A 23,003-nucleotide genomic window follows, 5' to 3' on the forward strand; every position below is an offset into this window, starting at 1 on the left:
TTTGCCATTTCTTAAGCTGCATGGCGAGTGTGGCTATTCTTTTTGTTACTTTTCTTTAAGTCATACACATATATTTATACACCCTTTTGAATATATATTTTGCCATAAAAATTTTCTTTTGAACCCTGCCATAAACACAAGTTTATGGACTTGTATTCATCAACTCCTGTCCCAATAGATGATGCTGTGTCCTGAAAGGCTTTAAATACAGAAGAAGGTGTGAGCTTATTGACTAGGACCCTGAGCTCCACGGAAGCTCATACGTGACTCTCAAGGAAATCAGTTTTAACCTTTATCCTGTGAGAGAAATTTTGCACGCAACTGTGTGTGTGTGTGTGTGTGTGTGTGCACTCCTACATGTGTGGTGTCTAAGACTGTAACATCTAATTAACTTGGGCAATCACTGAAACTCCAAGAGAAATGCTTTGCCACATTATCCAGGCCTGAGCTTCTAAACTCTCAATCAGAATCTCAAAAATTAATTATTTAAAACTGAAAAAATTAAGTAGTTATCTAAGAAATATTAACAGCAACCCCTGCAAAGGATTGCCACAAGTCCTGATTACTGTTTTTGGACTCTTTAGCTGCATCCAGCAGTGCTGTCAGCATGGCAGTATTTAGTCATTCCACTTGTATTTATTGAGTACCTATGGAGTACCAGCCACTGTGTCCTGTGCAGGGGATTTAGGAAAATAGAGTCATCTCTTTCCTTCTGCTGTTGTGCCCAATAGAGGAGACAGACAGGTAAAAATGACATTACAATCAAGGTAGAGATACAGACACAATGCTTTGCAAAAACAGAAAAGATATCTGTTAATTCTGCTAGAGGGGATTAGGAAGGGATTCAAAAGACTTTTAGAGGATGATTAGGAGTCCCTAGGCAAATAGGAGTTGGGAGCAGCCCAGGCAAAGATGCGAAGGAGTGAAATAGCACTAAAGCTCAGCACCTGGGAGAATGGGGGTGGGGAAGGTAGGGAGAGGCTCACAATATAGCCAGAGGCTAGGTTATCAGGTGCCTGGTCAAGTTGAAGAGTTTGGACTTTATCCTACTGACGGAGAAGCAACGGAAGGACTTTAAGCAGGGGAGTGACAGGATTAGATTTGCATTTCAAAGACATCTTTGACACAGGTGTGGAGGATGAGTTAGAGAACGTGAGCGTGGAGGCCCAGGTCCTTTCAGGAAGCTTTTTTAATTTTTTACTTTTTTATAAATTTATTTATTTTATTTATTTATTTTTGGCTGCGCGTGGGCTTTCTCTAGTTGCAGTGAGCGAGGGCTACTCTTCATTGCGGTGCGCGGGCTTCTCATTGTGGTGGCTTCTCTTGTTGTGGAGCACGGGCTCTAGGCGCCCGGGCTTCAGTGGTTGCGGCGTGTGGGCTTAGTAGTTGTGGCTCGCGGGCTCTAGAGCGCAGGCTCAGTAGATGTGGCGCATGGGCTTAGTCTCTCCGTGGCATGTGGGATCTTCCCGGACCAGGGCTCGAACCTATGTCCCCTGTATTGGCAGGGGGATTCTTAACCACTGTGCCACCAGGGAAGTCCCCTGGAAGTTTTTTAAATAATCCAGGTGAAGGATGCTGAAGACTTGATCAGGGGCAGCTGCAGGGCAAGGATGTTTTCTCTATTTAAAGTTAGGGCTTCTGCTCATCCCTCCAGAATTGCAGTGGAAGTGCTTTCAGGGTTTGGGTGAGTGAAGGCATCATAAAGCTCCTAAGGATCAGGCAAGAAGACTCAGCTAAAGAAACCAACATGAGTAGGCACCAAGTGGCTCATTCATTCATTCATTCTTAATTCAAACCGAAGCTTATAGAACACCTTTTCTATTAGGAAGGCGAACTATAAAAGTGGATACTCAGGGGCCTGGGGCTTTAAGGGGAGAATAAACTAAAGAGTAGAGGGAGTGCTACCTGCTTTCACTCTGAAGCGTGGTCTGCCCAAAGCTGGGAGGCCCAAATTCAGCCCACAAATATTTATTGCACACCTAAACTGTGACAATCTCTGTTCTAAGTGCTGGGGATACATTATACTTCAAAAACAAGCAAACAAACTCATAGAGAAAGAAATCTTATTTGTGGTTACCAGAGGTGAGGGAGGTGGGGGTATTGGATGAAGGTATAAACTTCCAGTTATAAGATAAGTAAGTACTAGGGATGTAACGCACAACATGATAGATTAACACTGCTGTATGTTATATATGAAAGTTTTTAAGAGCATAAATCATGAGTTCTCATCACAAGAAAAAATTTTATTTTAATTTCTCTAATTTTGTACCTATATGAGACAACGGATGTTCACTAAACTTTTTGTGATGATCACTTCATGATACACATAAGTCATTATGCTGTATATCTTAAACTTACACAGTGCTACATGTCAATTATATTGCAACAAAACTGTAATTTTAAAAAATTGCTGGGGATACATCAGTGAACAAGACAGACAAGGTCCCTAATCTCATGGATTTTATATTCTAGGGGTAGAGTGACAAATGAACAGCCTCCAAAATGCACAGGATGTATGGGGAACAATTAGCTCGGCTGGAGACAGTTTGAGTTGGCGCTATGGAAGATCAGGAGATGTGGATGCAGAAGTAAGGCTACTTGGTGAAGATCTTCAGCTCGGTTAAAGGGCAATGGAAGCCCCTTAGAGGTTCCGTTTCTTTGTTCCGGGGTTAGGGAGCGAGGAAAGTGATTATTGCTTTTTTCAATATTTGAGGAACCTGAGGCTTAGGAAGGCAATGTCACCTGCCCAAGGCCACACAAGTGTAAGATCAGGCAGGCATGTCTGCCAAGGTCCGAGTCCGAAGCCCATGCCGCCTTCGGCTCTTTTCCTGTAGTGCAGAGGAGGAACGGCGCGGTGTCCCTGCGTGCCAGGACAGATGGGCACCTTCGGGAGGACCGGCCCCGGCCTGCTGGCAGCACGGCAGCCTCGCTAGCGCGGACAGCTGGCTTGAGGCGGTGGCAGCTCCTTGCTGCCCGTCGGTTCACCCCGCCAGCCAGTGGTTAGCTCCGAACACCCCTCCCCGTGAGGCGGGTGCTGCGGCCCGCCCCGCTTCCGGTTGTTGCCGGGCCCTATTTCCGGTGTCCGCCTGCCCTCCGCTCCGCCGCCTCCGCCACCGCCGAAGCCGCTGCGGCCGCGATGCTGTCCCGGTCCCGCTTCCTGTCCCGGGCGTTCAGCCGCTCGCTCTCCGCCTTCCAGAAGGTATGGTACGGCCGGGCCGGGGCCCCGGCGGGTGAGAAACTCGCCGGCAGGCGGACGGGCGGCTTGGGGACAGGGGCGTGGTGCCCCGGCCAGGCTGGGGATCAAGGGCACCGGGACTCGGAGGCCGCGGTCTGGGCGGCCCAGAGCCGCTGTCGCCCTCGGGGCCGTCTTGCGGAGCCCAGCGGCCCATCGCCTTCCCGAGATAGCCGGCGCCCGGTCCCCTGCTGGACCCCACTCTCCGCGCCGGCGGAGGAGCCGCCTTAGAGCCGCGCCCGCCCCCGCATGAGACTCGGAGTTCGGGAGGAGGCGCCGCGGAAGCCCCGACGGGATCCGGGGGCCAGTTTCCTCTCTGTTAGAGTCTGTAGATATCAATCCGGTTGGGAAGTTGAGATAGTTTGGCAGGCCCCGTGTGCTGACGGACTGAGAGCCCGCCCAGGCTGTTGCCTTTACCTTTTGGAGTCATGAGAGTCGCCTGTCACCGGCACCTGGGCAGCTTTGAGTCTGTGCTTGGAAGAGAAAGCTGTTTCTTCTCTCCTTTCGTTTTGGGTGACGTCGATAATGTCTTCTTTCTCAACAGGGGAACTGCCCTCTAGGGAGACGTTCCCTGCCTGGTAAGTTCTGCCCTTGCCGTCACCTAAAATGCTCTCCTCCTGGGCAGAGCAGTATGCGAGGAAATCGGGGTGTCTGTGTTTCTCCACATCGTGTTCAGATAGATAGGAGTGAAACAGGTGCTGTTTAATAACAGCTATCATTTATTCATTTGGCACATGGCTACACAGTATCCGCTGAGTGTCAGGCACCATGCTAGGCCCTCACAAGGGATACAGCAGTGACGGGTTCTCGCCCTCCTGGAGCTTACAGTCTGGTGGGAAAGACAAAATGTAAATTGCTAAACAAGTGAACTATCATGAATCTTGGTTAAATGCTGAGAAGGAAACATACGAACCTGGACAGTAAAGCTGTGACCCAGAGGATGTGACAGGCCAGCCGGATGAAGAGCAGGAGAAAGAAAGGGAATAGCATGTATAAAGTCCCTGAGGAAGGAAAAGCTTGGTAGTATTTTGGAACTGGAAAAAGGGTGATTTGGCCAGAGCATTTTAGTTGAGGGAGAGAGTGGCATGAGATAGAAGATGGCATAGAGACTAGCGAGAATTTAGGTTTTATCTCAACAGTTTTTTATATGCGTGGCATAAGTATTTGTTGAATGAGTTGATCTTATTGTGGGCATTCTGTGTGCCAGGCATTGTTCTGAGTGTTTTCTGTGCATTTTTTCAGTTAATCATCAAGAAACAGTAAAAGAGGTGTTTTCTCTATTTTACAAATGTGTAACTCAAGACTATGAGAGGTTAAGTGCCTTGACCAAGGTCACTCAGCCAACTATTGGTCAAGCCATGTCTGCCTCCTCCTCAGCCCGAACTCCTAACCCACCATGTTATCATTTACTCATATAATCAACAGATTATTGAATTCTTACTACATGCCAGGCAGTGTGCTACGTGACAGGGATAGAGGTGGTCTCTACCCTCCAGGATCTTAGTGGCTACCTGGAGAGAAAACAAATATATATTTATGCATACCTAAGGACATAATTACATGGTGATTACTATAAAGGAGAAGTGGAGTGTAATGAGAGGATGGGATGACGTAGCCAGGCTTGGGAGGGTGGAGAGTGTGGTGGCAACGTCAGTAAAGGCTTCCCCAAAGAAGTGACATTTAAGCCAAGTCTTGAAGAATACATAGGAGTTGGCCAGGAGAACGATATTCTAAACAAAGGGGATTGCTTGTGCAAAGGTTTTCAGGCAGGAAGAGACTTGACCGGTCATAGAAATGGAAAGGAAGCCTGGCTGGGAGGGCTGGACAGGAATATGGAAAGTTTTTGGACTTTATCCTAAGAGTCATGAGATCATAGGCACCTAGCACAGTGTTCGCTCATAGTGGACTCTCAGTAATAAACTTTTTAACTTGGAATTTTGAAAATGTCAGTAAACATTTTCTCCATTTTATAGATTGGCAGGACAATGGCAAGAGCCTTGTACTTGGGGTTTGCATTGTGGTTCAGGGCTTCTGCTTGGGCTAGTCACTTAACCTCCAGAAGCCCTGCTTATATATGAAACGAGAGGAATGGCAGATGGTCGTTCCACTTCAGGGAGTTGTGAGACACAAAAATCAAAATGAGGTCATTATGTGAAAGCTTTTTATAAACTCTTAAACGCTGTACAAATGAAACTTGCTATAGGATGAACTCTAAATTGGAGTTAGGGTTCCAAAAATCAGTAAGGGCTGCTGACCGTTCTAGCTCAAATACATGCTGTGTTTGGGATTTGTACTGCAACGTCACTGGTTACTGGATATAGAGGTGACTTAACTTGCCTCTGAAACCCTGGGGGTGCTTGTAAGGAGGTGGGCACAAGAGAGAATTGTCTCCCATTTGGTGTTTACCGTGCCCGTGGTTCAGAAAGAGTTGTTAATAGAGCTGAAAAAATAAGACACATGAAAGAATATAATCAGGTGAAGCAGATATAGTAATTAGTTGTCAGTTGAGGAAGTGCAGTTATCTGTGATAAGGACAGTTGGTGGGGCAGAAAGGAGCTCCTACCTTGTTGAGTATGACCAGAGTGGAAGGTCTCAGGAAGAGTGTAGGAAGACAGTAAACTGAAAGGAGGGACAATGATTTGCTCGGTCCTAGAGCAAGCTGGAGACCTTAGGCCTGAAGTAGCCTAGTCTTTGCTACTGGGGTTCAAGCAACAAGACTTCCAGCTCAGTGCATTTTAAGTAACCAGGGAAACAAACTCAGATCACACAGTCCCACTGCTTCTCTGATTAGGCTATATGTAGTCACAGGATAAGCCATCATGTGTCTTTTTGAAGCTTCAGTTGTATTTGAAGTCTTGGGGAGTAGAGCATTTTATTATGAAAACATAAAGGGATAATGAAAGTTTATGAGTTTTAAGATAAATAAGATTATAGAATTCTCCCCTTTCTTCCTCAAAGCCATTCCCACCCGAAGTCCCACATATCTGTTGTTTTCTGCCATTACTATTGCTATGGTGGAAAAGTTTAAGAAGCAGGACTCTGTGTGATAAAGATTATGTTGTTGCCTGCTGTTGATCCTGTTCTGTCTCAGAGTTAGGGGGTGAACAGACTTCTTTTCCATTCCCAGCAGGTATCCTGTATAAGATAAAGAGTTGTTGGTTAAGAGTTGTTTTGTTTCTTGCAGGGATCTCCTTATGTCAGGGACCAGGTTACCCTGACAGCAGGAAGATTGTGTAAGTATCACTGGGGAGCACAGATATGTGGACATGGGGTATTTAAGACACCAGTTGAACCATCTGCTTTCTTCACTGTCTTTCAAGCCTAGTAATCAAGCTGGTTATGTTGAGTCCCTCTACCTAACCTTGATGTTAATTTATGACATGTGCTTGAGCTTCAGCCCCATGTTAAGTGCTGGACCAGGAGTGTGTCTGTCCTCAGGTGTTTAGATTATAATGAAAGTGAAGCTGGAATCCTCTTTTTATGGGAATAGATATAGAAAGGTGCTCCTAAATATTCTGGTTGGATACAAGTGAAGCTGAAGGACTGGAGGTTACATTTATTGTGGAGATTAAGAGCATCCTTTTGGTTGCATAGTTACTCATTTTAGAAACAGTAAAAGCAAAAGACTAGTCAGTTGAGTCATGGGACTTTGACTAGTTCAGAGGGAATGCTATTATTGCATAATGCAAAGTTTGGAGAAAGGCCACCCATGTGTGTTTCAGATTAACTTCTGCTTATGAATGTTGCTTAATGCTACTTTGCATTCCAAGTATTTTCAGGGTAGTGGTAAGAGGATGCTCTTTAGTTACCTGTTGAGCAGCTGTCAAGCTATTTTCTCTACAGTAGGATCTTCAAAATGAGGGGTGAGCAGATTGGCTCCTTCTTCACTGTGCATTACAAGCATAATCCCATTGTAAATGTTCTTTTTGCTGTTTCTAAGTATTCTACTGTTAACATCTAATATGTTTGTAGTTTAAAAGTTATTTAGGGAGATTCAAAATGTGTTACTCATCTGCAGTTTAAATGAAAAGTGGAGCAGCCACAAATCCTATGCAATAAATACAATAAATAACTATTCAAAAGTAAATTATTTTAAAATACCCTAAACTTTGAGGGATAAGGATCTCACGTTAGGGTATTAATCTAATAACTGTTTTTGTGTTGTATATTGTCTTTTTTCATGAATAAGGTACCCATTTTACTTTAAAATCTTTTATTGAAAAACTATTTTTGGCTTTATGTTTTTATTTAATAGCTTATACATTTACATGGTTCAGAAGTAAAAAGAGTGTCCATGAGAAGATTTTTTCCTGTTCTCCGGTGCCACCAAGTTTCTCTTCCCAGAGACAGCCAGCGCTCCAGGTTCTCGGGTGTCCTCAAAGAGCAGTCTCTGCATTTGTACATTACCTGTTAGTTCTTGCCTACGAACATGTACCTATACATGGTTGTAAACTTTGCGCAGAACACTTTGTGTTCTGTATTTTTTTAATAACATAAATTTTCCCCTTGATTTTACATAGACCTTATAGTTATTTTGAAATTATAAAAATAAAAATATCAAAAGGCAACTTAAATCTGTTTTACTTTTCTATTATAAAGATGCTTATGGTAGAATATTCAAACAGTCCTGAAGTGTAGAAAGTGAAAGTTCCCATCAGTCCAAATCACTCTTCCAAAATGTGTGTGTATGTAAGATAACCATAGATACCATATATATCTACGTTTCCCACTCTCCAGTGTTAACCACTATTAATGGTTTTGTGCATACAAGGTAATATCATCCTCCAGTTTACATTATTTAAAGTCAGTGTCATATCAAAGAATACCTTGCTCTTTTTTTTTAATATATTTTTTTTATGATGATGAAAGCTTGATGGTATTCACATTGCTTAATTTGTGTCATGTTTTATTTATTTATTTATTTATTTATGGCTGTGTTGGGTCTTCGTTTCTGTGCGAGGGCCTTCTCTAGCTGTGGCAAGCGGGGGCCACTCTTCATCGCGGTGCGCAGGCCCCTCACCATCGTGGCCTCTCCCGTTGAGGAGCACAGACTCCAGATGCGCAGGCTCAGCAATTGTGGCTCACGGGCTCAGTTACTCCGCGGCATGTGGGGTCCTCCCAGACCAGGGCCTGAACCCATGTCCCCCGCATCGGCAGGCAGACTCTCAACCACTGCGCCACCAGGGAAGCCCTACCTTGCTCTTTTGAAGTTCCTCTTGAATGAGTCCAGAATGGACTGATGTGCTGCCTCCTGGCAAGAGAACAGATTAGGAGATACTATATGAGTTTTTTGGTGTTTTGTTTGTTTGTTTTGCATATAACACCTTGTTTTACTTGTTAACTGTCTCATCTTGCTGTGCTATATAAATCTATAATCATGTGGACAGAAATTCTGTTGTATGTGGCACAGTGGCATGTACCCTGAGGGCACACAATTTATCTTACTTGCATTTAGTTAAGAAAAAACGTCATCAGGAAGCTGAGTCCTTTTGGTGGGTATGCAGAGGGCCAGGATGCTATCTTTTTCTTCAAAGACCCAAACGTAGGTCTGTTCTGGGAGAGCTGGCACTTCACTGCAGCACATTTCACTCACCCAAGGGACTCGCTGTTTAAGGCACCCAAGTCATCCAGGCTTTGCTCTAGACCTGCTGAGTCAGAATCTCTGGGAATGGGGCCTAGACATGTATGCTTTGAAAAAGTTCCCCCAGGTAACACTGATGGGCACTCCTAGTCAAGAATCACTGATTTAAAGGGAAGGTGAAAGAATCTAAAAAAAGTGGATATATGTATATGTGTAACTGATTCACTTTGCTGACAGCAGAAACTAACACAACATTATAAATCAACTATACTCCAATAAAAATTTAAAAAATGAAAATAAAAAAGGGAAGGTGATCCGTGGTGCCTTATCTAGACTAAAATGTGAGTGAATCACCTGTTAAAGGAGTTTACTTTTATGTTTGTTTTGTAGCATTAACAGCAATAGTGACTTCAGTGTTCGCTTTTTCAGAACTACAGCTGTGTGCAGTAAGTACCTTCAGTTCCCTACCTTATTGGGAATAGAGTTTTAATGGGAAGAACAACAATTGACTGAATTTAATTAAATAAAAAAATTAAAAAGGAGAAATGTGGACTACGTGATTTTTTTCCCCCCGTCTTTTCCTAGAGGATGATGTGATTACAGTCAAAACCCCAGCATTTGCAGAATCTGTCACAGAAGGGGATGTCAGGTGGGAGAAAGGTAAGATTTAGTGCCTTCTCACTTCTTAAGTTTAAATACTTTTGAAAAGTCCCCTTCACCCCCACGATAATCAGTGGAACCTATGGCTCCACCCTTTTCTTTACATGCAGTGTACTTTCCCCTGGCTTTAGGAAAGGGGTCTTGTAACACACCTGCCAGTGGGGATTTTGTGGCTACTGGAGGGTTCCCCCCCACACCCTAAGAGGTAGCCTTTGACTATCTTTTCAGCTGTTGGAGACACAGTTGCAGAAGATGAAGTGGTTTGTGAGATTGAAACTGACAAGGTAGGCTTGTCCTATTAGTGCCAACTTTTCATGGTCTCCCCTTGGTTTCTTAACCTAATGAAAGGAACAGGGACTTAACTGTTGGTTACAGATAATTTTTAACTGCCTCAGTTGTAAAATTGTTGGAATAGCTCATTAAAAAGAAAACATTAAAAGTTTAATTTTAGATTGTTCTAGGTGTATGTACTATGTACTTTAATAGCTTTAGTTTTATAGCTTGTGTGTGTGTGTGTGCGTGAGCTGTTTCCAGTTGTTTTATGTATCACTTGGAAACACATTAACTGAATCTTGCTTTAGTGTTCTGAGAAAGGACAGAAAGGGTGAATCTTCACAGTAACATTGATTACTCTTACTCTGAAAGTGTGGCCTTCCTGTTTCTATATACAGGGTCTTGTGTATCTGTGTTGCAACTCTTGTGACTCATTTGAGATTCTATACAATTAATTTTCTAATGCTGAGTAAAAATTTGGACTCTTTCTCCATCTGTCTTCTTTTCAAGACGTCTGTGCAGGTTCCATCACCAGCAAATGGCATGATTGAAGCTCTTTTGGTACCTGATGGGGGAAAAGTAGAAGGAGGCACTCCTCTTTTCACACTCAGGAAAACTGGCGGTAAAGAAGTTCTCCTGGTTGTCAAGGTCTCCAGTGTTCCCCCTTGGAATTGGGGCTGAGCATAATATACTAATTCCTTGATACCTCAAAGACCATTGGGCATTCCCTCTGCCCTTTATGAGGCAGTAAGAGGGGAGCTATTTATATTGTGAACTTTAAATGTCAAGTTTTAGAAGAAAAGGGTATTAAAAAAATAAAGCTCATAATACTCTGTTCTTTATTGTGCTGGACCTTTTCTTAAATAGGAATGAAGAAGATTCTAAAGACAGTGATTTCCCCCCACCCCAGCCCTGGCGTCAGAGTCACATGGGGGCTTTAAAAATAATACAAATGCCTAGATTCTGAGTCCCAGGGATTCTGATATATTAAATCTGGGGTTTTCAGATCCTGGTTATCTTATCATAGTTTTCATTGTTGTTGTTTTTAACGCTCTCCGAGTGATTCTGATACACAGCCAGGGCTGGGAGCCACTCTTCTAAAACGAGAAGTTGTATTTCATCCTGTCTATTATAGAGAATTTGGTGTAGTTTTTTCACATCTATTCTCTCATAACATTTTTTAGGGAGGGTTAGATTTCTCTTGGGAAGAAATGAGAAATAAGGAAATGAATTCATACTGGATCTTACAGTCAGTATTAGAGATTAGAAAAGAACTTTCTGATTCTTAATTAAATGCTGTAACTACTAAAGTATTTTTTTCATTGTTAAGATAGTTAAGCAGAAAGATGGTAGATTGCATCGTTATGATTGATCAGGGCAAGACCAGAAGCCCAGAATGGAAAGAACATACAGTAGAAGGCTAGGGGATAAGATTGATTCTTCCAGTTGGAGAATTTCATCTTCTGATCATTCCTTAAGAGAATGTTCTTCTAATTTAAATATAAACCCAGATGTGATGTCCAAATTGGTAAAATCAAAAATATTTAAAGTTGTGAATTTATATTGCTTGACCACCTCATTCGTTTATAAGAGTTATCCTAGATAAAATGCTTTGAAGTCTTAAGTCTAAATGTGCCCTTGATTATTTAAACTTTTAATTTTTAATAGTTAAGAGTATTCTCCCACATGTGATGTTAAAATAGAAGAGGAGATGATCAGTATTACCATAACTAGAAAGGTGTTGCTCTTATGTGTGTATTTTAACATCTTTAATTACCTGGGTTTCTTTTGCTTTGAAGTTTACATTACCATGGACTTTAGTAGGTGCTTTGAAAGTACTGGCTGAATTTGATGATCAGTAGATATTTGTGAAATCAGGAAGGCAGCTGAATTAAGTCAGTTATCTAATATAGGACATCTAGGAGCCCTGGAGAATAGAAGCATAGTGCCTTAAATCATTCTGTGTATCTCAAAGCCTTACATGTATAGCACATACTCAGGAAGCATTTGTTAATTGATTGGAGATAGAGCTTTTGCTGCTAAATTCTACTTAGTGTCTGCAATTTGGTTGCTTTCCATTCCAGATAGTGCCAATGGCATCTATTTTTCTTGTTTTCCAGCTGCTCCTGCTAAGGCCAAGCCAGCCGAAGCTCCTGCTGCCACAGCCCCAAAAGCAGAACCTGCAGCATCGGCAGTTCCTCCTCCCCCTGCAGCATCTATACCCACTCAGATGCCACCAGTGCCCTCGCCCTCACAACCTCTCACTAGCAAACCAGGTAAGCCTCTGGCTCCCACATGTGTTTATGTGGGAGAACAACATCTCATCTTATGTCATGTTCCCTCACAGTCTAAGACTAATTATGGCTCTGAACAGGCTCCATTGGCTGCTTTGTAGAAAGAATTCTAGACTTTGTATCAGAAGACCTGATACAAAGGGTTTGCATCTCAGCTTTATAGCTGAGTGTATAGCTCTGTGACTTTAGGCTAGTTATTTAACTTCTCTGAGCAGATTGTTTGTTCGAGAAGTAGGAATGATACTAATACACCTCAGCATATCTTGAAGGTTAAGTGACAGTACAGTATGAAAACACTGGCATGTACTCACGTAAATGTTTCTCATTTTCTGATGCAGTGTACCCTTTCTTCATTTTCAGTGTCTGCCGTAAAACCCACTGCTGCCCCGCCAGTAGCTGAGCCAGGAGCTGGCACAGGTCTGCGTTCAGAACATCGGGTAAGTCTCTGAGGACCACTTCCAAGAAAGAAGCCGAGGGGCAGTGCTGAGATTAATGGAGTGGGTATGCTCTGCCTACCTTTGAATGGCTGGCAGCTGATTCCCTTGGCCTTGACAAGGAAATTGAGTTTAGGACGCGACTTGTTCAGTGACATGACTGTCAAATGACAGGACTAGAACCAGAGGTCTTCTGAACACTTGTCCATTGGTTTTTCCCACTGTGTTATGCTACCAGCGAAATGCTGTGGGTGAGTAAGATATACGCAGGGGGTGGTAGCCTAGTGACGCATCCCCTCCCTCCCACGATAACACCTACTTCAGAGAGGTGGTTTAGTGAGCTCTATTCCTATACTTCGGGATACTTAGCTGAGGGCTACCCAGTGGCAGTCAGGAGCAGACATAAAACCTCAAGGAAGTATGGTCAAGAGAGTGGGTTCCTCTGCCTGAGAATACCTCCTAAAAATACTATAGCCTCAGAAGTTTGTTGCTTCTGAGTTGCCATTCCACAAGTAGCTATTCTCATGCAAGTCTTTATTACCAGAAATTTCCCTTTCTGCAGTGACTCTTGGGCTGGCTAGCCCTACCCCACACTCTTCCATAAATTGGTTTTGATTTTTAAATCAAACCATATCCTAGGCCTCTATTCTTTTTTTTTTTTTTTTAAACATCTTTATTGGAGTATAACTGCTTTACAATGTTGTGTTAGTTTCTGCTGTATAACAAAGTGAATCAGCCATATGCATACGTATATCCCCATATCCCCTCCCTCTTGCGTCTCCCTCCCACCCTCATCCCACCCCTCTAGGTGGTCACAAAGCACCGAGCTGATCTCCCTGTGCTATGCGGCTGCTTCCCACTAGCTATCTGTTTTACATTTGGTAGTGTATATATGACCATGCCACTCTCTCACTTCTTCCCAGCTTACCCTTCCCCCTCCTCGTGTCCTCAAGTCCATTCTCTACATCTGCGTCTTTACTCCTGTCCTGCCCCAGGTTCATCAGAACCATTTTTTTTTTAGATTCCATATATATGTGTTAGCATACGGTATTTGTTTTTCTCTTTCTGACTTCACTCTGTACGACAGACTCTAGGTCCATCCACCTCACTACAAATAACTCAATTTCATTTCTTTTTATGGCTGAGTAATATTCCATTGTATATACGTGCCACATCTTCTTTATCCATTCATCTGTCGGTGGACACTCAGGTTGCTTCTATGTCCTGGCTATTGTAAACAGTGCTGCAGTGAACATGTGGTACATGACTCTTTTTGAATTATGGTTTTCTCAGGGTATATGCCCAGTAGTGGGATTGCTGGGTCATATCGTAGTTCTATTGTTAGTTTTTTAAGGAACTTCCATACTGTTCTCCATAGTGGTTGTATCAATTTACATTCCCACCAACAGTGCAAGAGGGTTCCCTTTTCTCCACACCCTCTCCAGCATTTATTGTTTGTAGATTTTTTGATGATGGCCATTCTGACCTGTGTGAGGTGATACCTCATTGTAGTTTTGATTTGCATTTCTCTAATGATTAGTGATGTTGAGCATCTTTTCATGTGTTTGTTGTAGGCCTCTATTCTTGGTCAAACTGCAGGCACATCTGAGTGGGTAGTTTGTGTCTGTGTTTCCTTGTTCTTGCTCAGAGAAGCAGGCCACCACAGGAAAGAGGAAGCCTGGATCTCTCCCTGTATTTAGATACTACAGTCTGTCTTTATCCACTCCTAGCAAGCCCAGTGCTCCCTCAGACTAAGTGCGAAGGGTTAGGTCCAGAGAGACCAGGTGGTCAATGCTTGTCTCACTTTCCCTTTCAGGAGAGAATGAATAGGATGCGGCAGCGCATTGCTCAGCGTCTGAAGGAGGCTCAGAATACCTGCGCAATGCTTACCACTTTCAATGAGATTGACATGAGGTGAGCGCTCTAGTCCTCTTCCTCCCTGTGCCCATTTTCTTGGAGAACACTTCAACTTGCCCAAGTCCCTACCTAGTGCTGATTCCAAAACTAACTTAACAGGAAAGAAGTACTTCTTTGCAGTGCTTGTTGACTTATACATAGTGACCCACTGGTTTCACTCTAATCGACTTTCCTAATACTGTGCCTGCCTCCTCTGTGACCTAAAAAACTTAGCCTTTTACTTTTATACCTGAATCTTGTGATTTCTGATAAACGAGGCTGGTAATAGTCTTAAACTCTAATGACTACTGTCGAGCTGACAAGTAGAGATAGGGCATCCAGACTGACAGGGCTCCCCTAGGGATACAGAATCACTTGACAGCATGCCCGGAGTCAGGCACCATGCCCTGCTTCCTTCTCACTGTGACTGCTCCTTATGTATGTTCCTAAGCGACTCAGAATTGAGTGGGTGGAAAGGCATGGGCTTTTCGTATCTTTCACCTTTCCCAGCTTTGATAATGAAATGGGAAGCAAGTTGTGCTTTTAAAGAAAAACCTCAGAATTAACCAAAGGGGCTAATTCAGTATACCCATTTCTGTAGTGAGCTAATCGTTGACTCACTTATCTTCTTCAAGACTTTGATGTTTATAGGTGTCAGGACTGTAGGGAAGAGAATGTAGTTAAAGTCAACAAACAGTTTTTGAGTGCTTACTGTGCACAAGATATTACACTATGTTTGAGGGGGATGCAAAGATGAGTGGAAAAGAGCCCTTACCCTCATAGATCTACCATCTTGCTTGGATAAATAGGAAGTAAAATCTCTAGTATCAGTATCAGGAGGATACAAAGTGTATGAAGTGGAGAAGAGAATGAGATCATTTGTTTTTGAGGTGGCAGGGTGGAGGTAGGGATCAGGAAAGGCTTCCTGGAGGAAAGAGATTTTTAATAGACCTTAAAGAACGACTAGCATTTTGACATAGTGGAGGAAGGTCATTCCAGAAGATGTTAACAATATGGACCTGCCACAGACAGGAAAGTACATGGCACATTTGAGAAACAATCGCTGTGAGAAATATGTGTAGGAAAGAATGGTAAAGAAAGTTGGATCCATACTTCAGATTGTTTTAAGTGCCAGGGTAAGAGTTCATAGTTAATACAGGAGGTAAAATCATCAAGTCTTCAGGTCATCTCTTTGTTTTTAATTGTTGTCCGAGGTGTGTAGTCTGTGAATCTACGTTTCGTTAAGGAAATTGGTCTCCTTTGGACGGGGTCTGAGAAGTGTAGAGAGGGGAGTGCGCTGTGGCACTCACAGAGTAGGGCCCTGTGGCCCATTTCACTAGACGTCATACATTCTATTGTGAAGCTTCCCAAAAGACTGGATGTCATTCAAGCCAAGGATTTCTCTCCTCTCCATAGGATGTAGGGAAGGACCTTGACTAATGAATCACAAGGGCTGCAGCTTATGTTTCAGTGCATTAGGGCCAAATTGTACACAAATCGAATTGGGCTTTGAAATACTACCCAATTCCTTAAGACACAACATGTAAATATTTGTGGCCTTGAAAGATGCAGTTGGCCCAACAGCTTTGATTGAAGGTAAGTACAATAGCTGGATCTCCTTTCAGCAGCTAATCGAAGTGTCACTTAATGATGGCCTGGGGTCTTACTGCAGTCAGTAATCTGGTTTAGTGCCCTTTGGGTCTTGGCGCTGATCAGCTAACCCATAAGGGGCCTTTCTGAGACCTTCTCCTCTCCCCTGTTGTCCCAGCCTCTGCCTACAAGGGCAGAGCTCTGAAATAGAAACTACTTAATGACCAGACAATAGCATTTGGGCAGTTTTGAGAGCAGAGATGTTTATCACTTCTCTTTCCGTCTTCTGCAGCTCTTGTGTCTTGGGAACCAGTAATGTCTTTAGGGTGGTAATCCTAGCACTAAATGAGGTTAGACTCAGGAAAACAAACATTTTAAAACCAATCAGTCCCCCTAGGAAAACTTCCCTTTTAAAAAACAAAAGGTCTAAAGGGGGGAGTTAAAGTTATATCATCTTATCTTTCGTGCTAATGTCAAATTAGGCCATTATAGAGAGAGAGGGAGAACTGAGCATTTGGGCCTAAGATAAAGTTAAATTCGATTTCCATCACAGAACTGTATTCCCATAAATACAGAGGTTTCTGCAGCAAAATGATGGGAAAGCCATTTCCCACTAACTCTGTTGCACATGTGTTGTATGTATGTGAAAAACCAGCCCTAAAGGAACAAAGACTGGTCACCTTGCAAAGGCTTCTCAGGGGCCTTGCTGCTTGTACTTTAAAAAGCTTAGGTCCGCACATGGTCAGTTTTCTAAATACCGGGGAAACCACGTCCATCAAACTAATCTTAAGAGCAGGAATTGTGTCTTTATTATCTTTATATCTTGGTGCCCTGCATTGACCCCCACGTGTGGTGGGTGTTAGTACCTGTTTGAAGGAACAAGCGGATGGAACTGCTAACTCAGGGGAGGTGAATGAATCTACTGACTTTCTCATGAGCCTAGAACAACACTGGATTATACCCGTCCACAGATAGTCATGACTGCTGTTGTTCACGTGAAGCCCATGCACCTGTGGGGCTTTGGGGTTTTTTTTGTCTTCAGTAGTTAGGAGACAGGAGGAAGGTCACAAGGAAGTCATAATCAGGTTTGGTGGTATTTTGAAAATAAACAGAGATAAAAAGAATGGTGCTTATTTTGCAGACTTTGTTTATGCTTAAAAAAAAACTTTTTTCGGGGTAGATGGCTCATGATTTTAGTGTAGCTGGAAGTCACTTTCTTGTCCAGGATGAGAGTGTTGGTGTGCTGTATGAGCTCATATTGTCTGTAACTGAAATCTTTGACTTCTGGAACATGAAGGAGCCCTGTAAAGGGCTCAATCTACCTTAAAGACAGATTGGACCCGATTCCTTTGGGTCCAGGTTTTGTAAAGGAATGAAGTTATTGTGTTGACCTCTAGTGGACTATTTCAAAACTTGAACTTAGGTAGATGGTCCACAGTAAGGGAAAAAAGCTTACCCAACTGTGTACACGGAGTTAGAAACCAGTATGAAAGTCAGAATTGAGGCTTCTTTTGTGGTCAGTTGTTTTGTAATGTGTTTTTGCAGTAACATCCAGGAGATGAGGGCTCGGCACAAAGATGCTTTTCTGAAGAAACATAACCTCAAACTAGGCTTCATGTCGGCATTCGTGAAGGCCTCAGCCTTTGCCTTGCAGGAGCAGCCTGTTGTAAATGCAGGTGAGTTTGTGGTGGCTGGAATCACAGAGGTCCTGGGAGGTGTGCACGTAAACACAGACCTGCTCCCACACACAGACACAAAGACGGCGGTCGACAGACTAAGGCTTCTTATTTCATACGTGTGAAAAATTGAGTACCTTCCCTGGGGATTTCTTGACTCACCTTCCCAAATGGGCATCATGATTACTTCCTCCCCACTAGCTGGACAGAACAGGTTCTCTTCACAGTGCGTAGCTTGGCAGCTGCTGTGGCAAGAGGCAGTTCTGAGCCAGCCCAGCAATCCAGGCTTTGCATGTCAGCGTGGAGACTTGTGTTCTGGCTGATGCCCACCCTCCCACAAGCCCTGTTATCTTGGGACCTGACTCTTACACCTGGCATAGCTCCAGGGTGACCTTTGATTTCTGGTCAGTGGACCTCATTGGGAGGCCTTGGGCTTGGCCCCTCTTTCCTGGACTTGGTGCCCATTTTCCTTACTTTTTGCTCACCTACGTCATTGGAATGTTGACCTAACAAGCAGTTCTCTTTCTCATTGAGACAATTCTCTGTTCCCTGGAAGATTAGAGAGGACAGTGGCACTTCTGCAACCCTCAGCAGTGCAAGGTCCCTAAAGATCTAGAAATAGAAGTCCTAGTCCCTTCCGCCAAGTGGTGTGCCCTAAGGTAGGTGGAAGGGCTTTGTTTCACCCCAATGTGTATCTCTTTATTTCTTCCGTTCTTCTTATGCTTCCTGATGACTCTCTCCATCTCTTCTGCCTACACATACATGTAGGCATTTCTCAGAGTTCCCCTGACCTCTTTCTCACTTTACATGCTTTTCCGGGGTGTCTTATCTGTAATACAATGCAGACTTTCTATGGAAAAGATTCCCAAGCCTGTATTTTCTCATGAGCACCAGACCTAAATTTTTAGCTGCTGGTTTGCTCTCAGGCTAGCATATTGAAGCCAGACCACCCTGCTTCCTACCGAGTCTCCTAGAAAGAGGCTTGCCTCCTTGTTGAGAGTGGGCAGCAGAACGGGCAGCATCCCCATCCCCCCACTTCCACTTCCTTTACTAATTTGCCCTTTTGGGGAGCACTTTTTAAACCTGCCGTTAGCTAAGGGAGGGCTGGAGTAGAGCTGGCCAACAAGAACTTTGGCACATACTTATCCTGTGTTAGCCTGTGTATTGATCCCTCTGAGGGCTGCCAAGGAAACGAATGCTCCTGTGCTCATGCTTAGGGCACTTGGGAGAAGTTACAGTTGGCTGGCATGGGAGTAAGAGGAGTGTCAGCTGCCACTTGTAATGCGGTAGTTTTTGTGCTAGTTGGTCAACCCACACTGTACCAAGCACCGTGGATTTCTCCTCTATTAATGCAAATTTTTCCTCACTAGCCTAGGCCTGGGGAGTTGTATGTAATGTGTGTTTTCTCTCTCATAGTGATTGACGATACAACCAAAGAGGTGGTGTATAGGGATTATATTGACATCAGCGTTGCAGTGGCCACGCCTCGGGTATGTTGGGGCAAGAAGTGGAGCTCTGATTTTTGACTCTCTCCTTACCTGTGTGAAGAAGCAGACCCCTGGGAGAGATCTTTCCTGTAATTCTGTCTTTTTAGAAGGGAGTTACTAGAAGAGTAACCTGTTTTTGACCATACCACGTTCTTCTATCTCTGGCAAGCCGAAATATTTTAGACTCTGTTAATCACGTTGAGTAACTAAGATATTCTGCGGGAGGGGAGACCATAGGCTTGAATCAAGAGAGTTATAACTATAAAGGGTACTATTTTTTTTTTTTTTAATTTTTTTAAATAGTAATCTTTATTTATTTATTTATTTATTTATTTGTATTTATTTTTTTGGCTGTGTTGGGTCTTCGTTTCTGTGCGAGGGCTTTCTCCAGTTGTGGCAAGCGGGGGCCACTCTTCATTGCAGTGCGCGGGCCTCTCACTATCGCGGCCTCTCTTGTTGCGGAGCACAGGCTCCAGACGCGCAGGCTCAGTAGTTGTGGCTCACGGGCCCAGTTGCTCCGCGGCATGTGGGATCCTCCCAGACCAGGGCTCGAACCCGTGTCCCCTGCATTAGCAGGCAGATTCTCAACCACTGCGCCACCAGGGAAGCCCCAAAAGGGTACTATTAATTTGCAACTGAAAAGAACTTCTCACTCTCATCAGGGTCTGGTGGTTCCCGTCATCAGGAATGTGGAAACTATGAATTATGCTGATATTGAGCGAACCATCGGTGAACTGGGAGAGAAGGTAAAATAGAAAGGATGGCGTGAGCTGCTGGGCAGGTCAGGGAAGAGAGCCTGGGGAAGGCTGGGCCAGTGAGCGGTGCTCAGGGAGCTGGAGCCGCACTTTGTTCTGAAAGGAGTGCGTGGCCCCTGCGAACGGCAGTCACAAGCGAGAGCTGAAGTACAGCTACCTGGTGGAGCTTATCCTGCTCTTATGACTGAAGAGCTCATCAGATGAAACCTGCTCGGAAAAGAAAAGATTCTGAAGTCCCTTCCCCTGGTGGAGCATTAGTCATAGGCATCTCAGCTGAATGCTTTCGTGTTAAAGCTAGACCTTGGATCGTTGATCTCAGATATGGGCCTTCTGGACTTCCTTTAGGTGAAGAAAGCTGGGTTGACCTTACTTTTCAATTATAAAATCTGTTTTTAGGCCCGGAAGAATGAACTTGCCATTGAAGATATGGATGGTGGTACTTTCACCATCAGCAACGGAGGCGTTTTTGGCTCGCTCTTTGGAACGCCCATCATCAACCCCCCTCAGTCTGCCATCCTGGGCATGCATGCCATCTTTGATAGGCCAGTGGTCGTGGGAGGCAAGGTAGGAACCATCACCATTAATGTCCTAGCAGCTAGGCGATAAGGAGAGGGGAGTCTAACTAGATGCTCATTATAAAGGATTTGCTATAATTTCAGGCATAAGTTGCATCTCCTAGTTTCTAATTACTAGCTGAGGCACTGGTTCTTAAATTGTGTGTGGAGTAGCAGCACCTGGGAACTTGTTGGAAATGCAAATTCTTGGACCCCTTCCGAGACCTAGTGAAGCAGAAAGTACAGATGATTCTGATGCACGTTAAAGTTTGAGAACCTTTGAGCTGAGAAAGCTTGCTCCTTCATCTGGGACTAGTCAACAGGCTTCATTCTCTAGGTGCTGTAGAGAGTGTGGGGATACAGTTGAAGACATGGTCCTTGCTCCTGGGGAACAGAAGACAGCAGGGCAGAGCCATCTACAAGCTGCCAAGTTGTAATGATGAGGCTTAGAGGTTTTCTGGGAGTTCACGGAATGAGGGCAAAGGGTCTTGAGCTGGCCCTGGAAGATATGTTGGTAGGAAAATGTTTTCTGGGACTCCTGTGTTTAGAACCTTTTTGGGTCACTAACTCCTTTTTCAATCTGAAAATCATAGATCTTCCCTGAAAATGCTCATACACCCAACTTTGCATAGAGTTTCAGAGAATTTGTGGACCCCAGGTTAAAAAAAAATTTTTTTTGTTATAACCCCAAAGAAGAAACTGCAGGCAGCCAGAACTGAAGAGGAACTTCCCTGTAGACAGCAGACAAGTGAGAGGACAGAGCATGGTGTTTTGTTTTGTTTTGTTTTTTTAAAGGCAGTTGTAAGGAGACTCCTATTTTCTTGGGTTAAGCTTTGTTTTTGAGTGTGGGAGCTTTGCACTCAGGGCAGGGCTTGGTCTTTGAATATACTGTAAGTATCCAGAAGCAACAAAGCAAAGTAGGAAAGGCTCTGCAACTGGGAACTTAACTATGGGCTGTGCTTTGTCATCTCCCCTTTCATCTGGGCTTTCTCTGCCCCGCTGCAGACAAACCTGTCGACCTCTCTTTGTAGGTGGAGGTGCGGCCCATGATGTACGTGGCCCTGACGTATGATCACCGGCTGATCGATGGCAGAGAGGCCGTGACTTTCCTCCGCAAAATCAAGGCAGCGGTAGAGGATCCCAGAGTCCTCCTATTGGACCTGTAGGAGGAAGCCACGCGCCCTCCACATCAACCATGCAGGAACTGAAAACCAGTCTTCTCCCTGTCCCCTCACGGGCCCCAGCTTAGCCTGGTGACAGACAGGCATATGCTGTTGTTCTCAAGCAAGGAAACCAGGGCACTATGTAACCAGCAGTCACAGGTCTCTTCTTGGTGTTCCTGCCAGGCTCTCTCCCTCTCTGCACCGTTCTCTTACACTCGAATATCTGATTTCCTTAGGCTTGAGGGAGAGAGAGCCTTACTGGATGCTCATTAATATTCCTGCATTTCTCCATTAGCCCTCCGCAGAGATGATTTTACTTCTCCCCCATCCAGTATACCATAGGGAAACTGCCGGGGACCGTGTGATTAAGTTTCTGTCTCTTGAAAGTCTGTTCTCCAGAGACGCCTAGGAGGGTGCTGTGCCTCCCAAGCTCGGAGCAGCCTCTGTCCTGGCTGTGCACGTCCGTACTCAGTTCCACCCGTGTGGAGGTGTTGACCACAGGCCAGGAGGAGCTGCTTTGCTTCTTAAATGGCATCTTCATTCTCAGCTGTCACTGACTTCAAGCTGCCTCTTCTACCTCTTCCAGGAAGCACAGGCTGGGGGATCTGGAGGGGCAGGGGATGGGTAGGCAGTGTTGAGGGGGAGGACAGATTCTGAGGTCAGAGGTTATAAATGAGACTGGAGCAGAGCCCAGGCCTGCCCTCACACTCTCCATCATAGCTTTGTACCAGGAAGACCCATTTTGGCACAAGCACTCCCAGCTGTGGTCGTGCCGACCTTTCCAGACCACTGGGACCATTCTACCACATTATTCTCATCTAGAGCGGATTCTAGCACATCTTGGCAGTGAGACACAGCGTGTCACAACCAAGGGCTGGATGGCGCCTGGTAGAGATTGGAGTGAAGGAGGCATCCTGTGGACTGGCTCACATTGTCTTGAGCTTTTAAATTCCATTGGTTTAAGCCTGTGGGCTGAAGAGGCAGTTCTGTTCCTTCCTGTATCATGGCCCTTAGGGAGCAGAGAGCCTTAGCTCTTCCTCCACAGAACACAGGTCTGGGAGAGGATGGATTGTGGTGGAAACCAGCCCAAGATGCTAGTACACAGTGGGGAAATGGCCGATGTCACCTTTGAGGTACTGCCTTGGGTCTGGGCACAATCATTGGAATTCTTCGGAGCATGGTTAAATGCACACATCTTGTCATGAAAGTTACTGGGCTTCATCGCTTCGTATCCAATTGCATCCAGGCCTGAGGCTGCTGACACTTGACACTTGACACAGGGAGCTGTTTATTTAGTGCAGGGTGCCCATTTGTATTTTGAGCGAAGAAGCAAGGCCTGGGGGTTGGGGGAGGGGGAAGGGGTGGGAGCCAGTACTGAGTGCCTGCAGCATCTCCTATGTCTTCACCA

The 23,003-nt window shown here is 44.5% G+C and overlaps 1 protein-coding gene across 1 annotated transcript; it reads left to right on the plus strand.

Moving 5' to 3' along the window:
- The first annotated feature begins 3,050 nt into the window (after positions 1 to 3,050).
- DLST (dihydrolipoamide S-succinyltransferase) lies at positions 3,051 to 22,954 on the plus strand. Its single transcript, XM_007184467.3, has 15 exons — positions 3,051 to 3,199; positions 3,777 to 3,810; positions 6,417 to 6,465; positions 9,204 to 9,259; positions 9,399 to 9,473; positions 9,702 to 9,757; positions 10,257 to 10,368; positions 11,867 to 12,022; positions 12,401 to 12,477; positions 14,291 to 14,388; positions 17,506 to 17,636; positions 19,053 to 19,126; positions 19,786 to 19,869; positions 20,275 to 20,442; positions 21,464 to 22,954. The coding sequence occupies exons 1-15, from the start codon at positions 3,137 to 3,139 to the stop codon at positions 21,596 to 21,598; spliced, it is 1,368 nt and encodes a 455-aa protein (XP_007184529.1). The 5' UTR covers positions 3,051 to 3,136; the 3' UTR covers positions 21,599 to 22,954.
- The last annotated feature ends 49 nt before the right edge of the window (positions 22,955 to 23,003 follow it).

Source organism: Balaenoptera acutorostrata, chromosome 3, assembly GCF_949987535.1.
Source record: "Balaenoptera acutorostrata chromosome 3, mBalAcu1.1, whole genome shotgun sequence".
Lineage (NCBI taxonomy): Eukaryota > Metazoa > Chordata > Mammalia > Artiodactyla > Balaenopteridae > Balaenoptera > Balaenoptera acutorostrata.

Bases quoted from the DNA above. Each gene is read 5' to 3' on its own strand.
- DLST (XM_007184467.3), top strand. From the start codon at position 3,137: ATGCTGTCCCGGTCCCGCTTCCTGTCCCGGGCGTTCAGCCGCTCGCTC. The intron at 10,369-11,866 runs GTAAAGAAGTTC...CTTGTTTTCCAG, and splicing joins CACACTCAGGAAAACTGGCG to CTGCTCCTGCTAAGGCCAAG. The intron at 19,127-19,785 runs GTATGTTGGGGC...CACTCTCATCAG, and splicing joins TTGCAGTGGCCACGCCTCGG to GGTCTGGTGGTTCCCGTCAT.